The sequence below is a fragment of the Cenococcum geophilum genome (genome assembly GCF_001692895.1).
Source record: "Cenococcum geophilum 1.58 unplaced genomic scaffold K441scaffold_28, whole genome shotgun sequence".
Lineage (NCBI taxonomy): Eukaryota > Fungi > Ascomycota > Dothideomycetes > Gloniales > Gloniaceae > Cenococcum > Cenococcum geophilum.
This window is the reverse complement of record NW_027137586.1, coordinates 774,115-776,020: the sequence shown is the minus strand read 5'-3', so window position 1 is coordinate 776,020 and position 1,906 is coordinate 774,115. Positions and strand designations below refer to the sequence as shown.

General features: G+C 34.0%; 1 protein-coding gene across 1 annotated transcript; it reads right to left on the bottom strand.

Annotated features, from left to right (window-relative positions):
- Nucleotides 1-871: 871 nt before the first annotated feature.
- Nucleotides 872-1,495, bottom strand: K441DRAFT_567106 (uncharacterized protein; the record flags this gene model as incomplete). Its single annotated transcript, XM_067643782.1, has 2 exons — nucleotides 872-949; nucleotides 1,358-1,495. Coding segments are annotated over 2 exons (216 nt in total), but the record flags the coding sequence as incomplete, so codon positions are not given.
- Between the last annotated feature and the right edge of the window lie 411 nt (nucleotides 1,496-1,906).

Genomic DNA, 1,906 nt, shown 5'->3' with positions numbered 1-1,906 from the left:
ATATTAATGGACTTTATAATAAATTCTAGTCATTATCTTTAGACTCTCCTCTAACTAAAAAGGACCCCTAGTTAAAAATAGTAGAACTCTACGGTTAACTAGATAGGATAATCTACTATAAGTATAAATAGCGCTTAACCTTTAACCTAAAGTACTTTTAGGGATCGGAACTATTAGCTTGCCCTAAGTATATTAAAAGAGATATAGACTAATAAAGCAAAGGGAAACGGTCTAAAGGTATTAGCGTGCTTTAGCCCGATATACTTCTTAATAAAGAAATTGACAATTAGAACAAGGACGCAATTATAGCTGTGTCTTAAAATGCTAAATATTAAGTTCTAGATCTTGTTCTAATTATAGGCACTTAGTTAAAAAAACTAAGTGCATTTTAGCTAGCTACGCGCCTTTATAAGGCGGCGAAAACTAGAAATAGACGTAATCCCGTTATATAGGTGAATAAAGAACCCCTATTATGCGGATTAGGGGCAAAATTTCATGGCCTAATTAACTACGCGATTTATGGGGACTGCTAAGAGATCGCCAGATATCTTTTAGATGAGGCTACGCCCCCGTAACTTAATGGCGATGTGAAATTAGGAGGAGCCGGCACGAAGATAAATAAAGAGAGGATGATATTGGAGTTAGTAATAACAGTTTACTTAGTATAAGGAAGTTAGCCGCAGTCTTTAATCTTTCTTAGTAACTAGTCTTCTAATTTATAGAAAACTTAAGTATATATAGTATTAAAATCTATATTATTATCCTTTCTAAATAGTAGCTAAACTACTAGCTTATATACCTTATCTATAAGCCCTACTAGCCGTGTGTTTAATAAATATATTTCTTTTATCTTATGCTAGCCCTCCGCTGCCTACCACAATGGCGCTTTACTATATTTATCCTTAGATTTCACGTCGACGCTATCCTTAAGTAATAGTTTTACTATAGTCTTATATGCCTATTAAGTAGCCTATAAGAGCGGTATCTAACTATTACTATCCTTAGAGTTAGAGTTAACGCCTTTCTATATAAGTAGCAGCTTTACTATCCCCTCTTATCTACTTTCTGCAGCCCATAAGAGCGAAGTCTGACCTTTAATATTAGTAAAATCTAGGCTAATACCGTCCTTTATTAGTAGTAGTTTTACTACTACTTTATACCTACATTCCGCAGCTACTAATAGCGGTATTTAATTGCGGAAGCCCTTAGGGTTTAGGCTAACACCATCCTACGCTAGTAGTAGCTTTACTACCCCCTTATGCCCGTTTATCGCGGCCTATAATAGTAATATATCTCTAAGAGCGCTCTTAAGATCTGGATTAACGTTATCCTATATAAGCAGTAGCTCTACTACTACCTTACTTCTATATTCTGCAGCTAATAATAGTAGCATAGCCCTATATTTATCCTTAGAGTTTAGATCAATATTATCCCGTATAAAAAGTAGCTTTACTATCGCCTTATACCCGTTACTTATAGCTAGTAATAGCGGCGTCTAACCGAAATTATCTGTCACTTAGATATTAGCTCCTGCTTCTAGTAAAATGCAAAAATCCGCTTCTTGTCTATATTCCACGGCCTATAATAACGCTAAACTTTTAGAGCGCTGTAGTAATTCGTTTATTAACATAAGTAGTGGTATTTCTAGATAAAGAGAGATATGTATATTAGCTCTATAGTAGTGGAATCTAAATAAGTAATAGAAATACAGTAGTAGAAGGCTTACTGTCTAAGTAGCTAGCTGTATAGTAGTATTAAAGTATATTTAAGGATATAAGGCCTATAACTCAACCTAGTAAGTATAAGGTAGATTACCCTTTACTATAGAAAGATTTAAAATATATCTATAGAAGAAGAGGTGGCGTAAAAGGTATTTATTCTATTAGGCCATTGTTACTTATTTTTA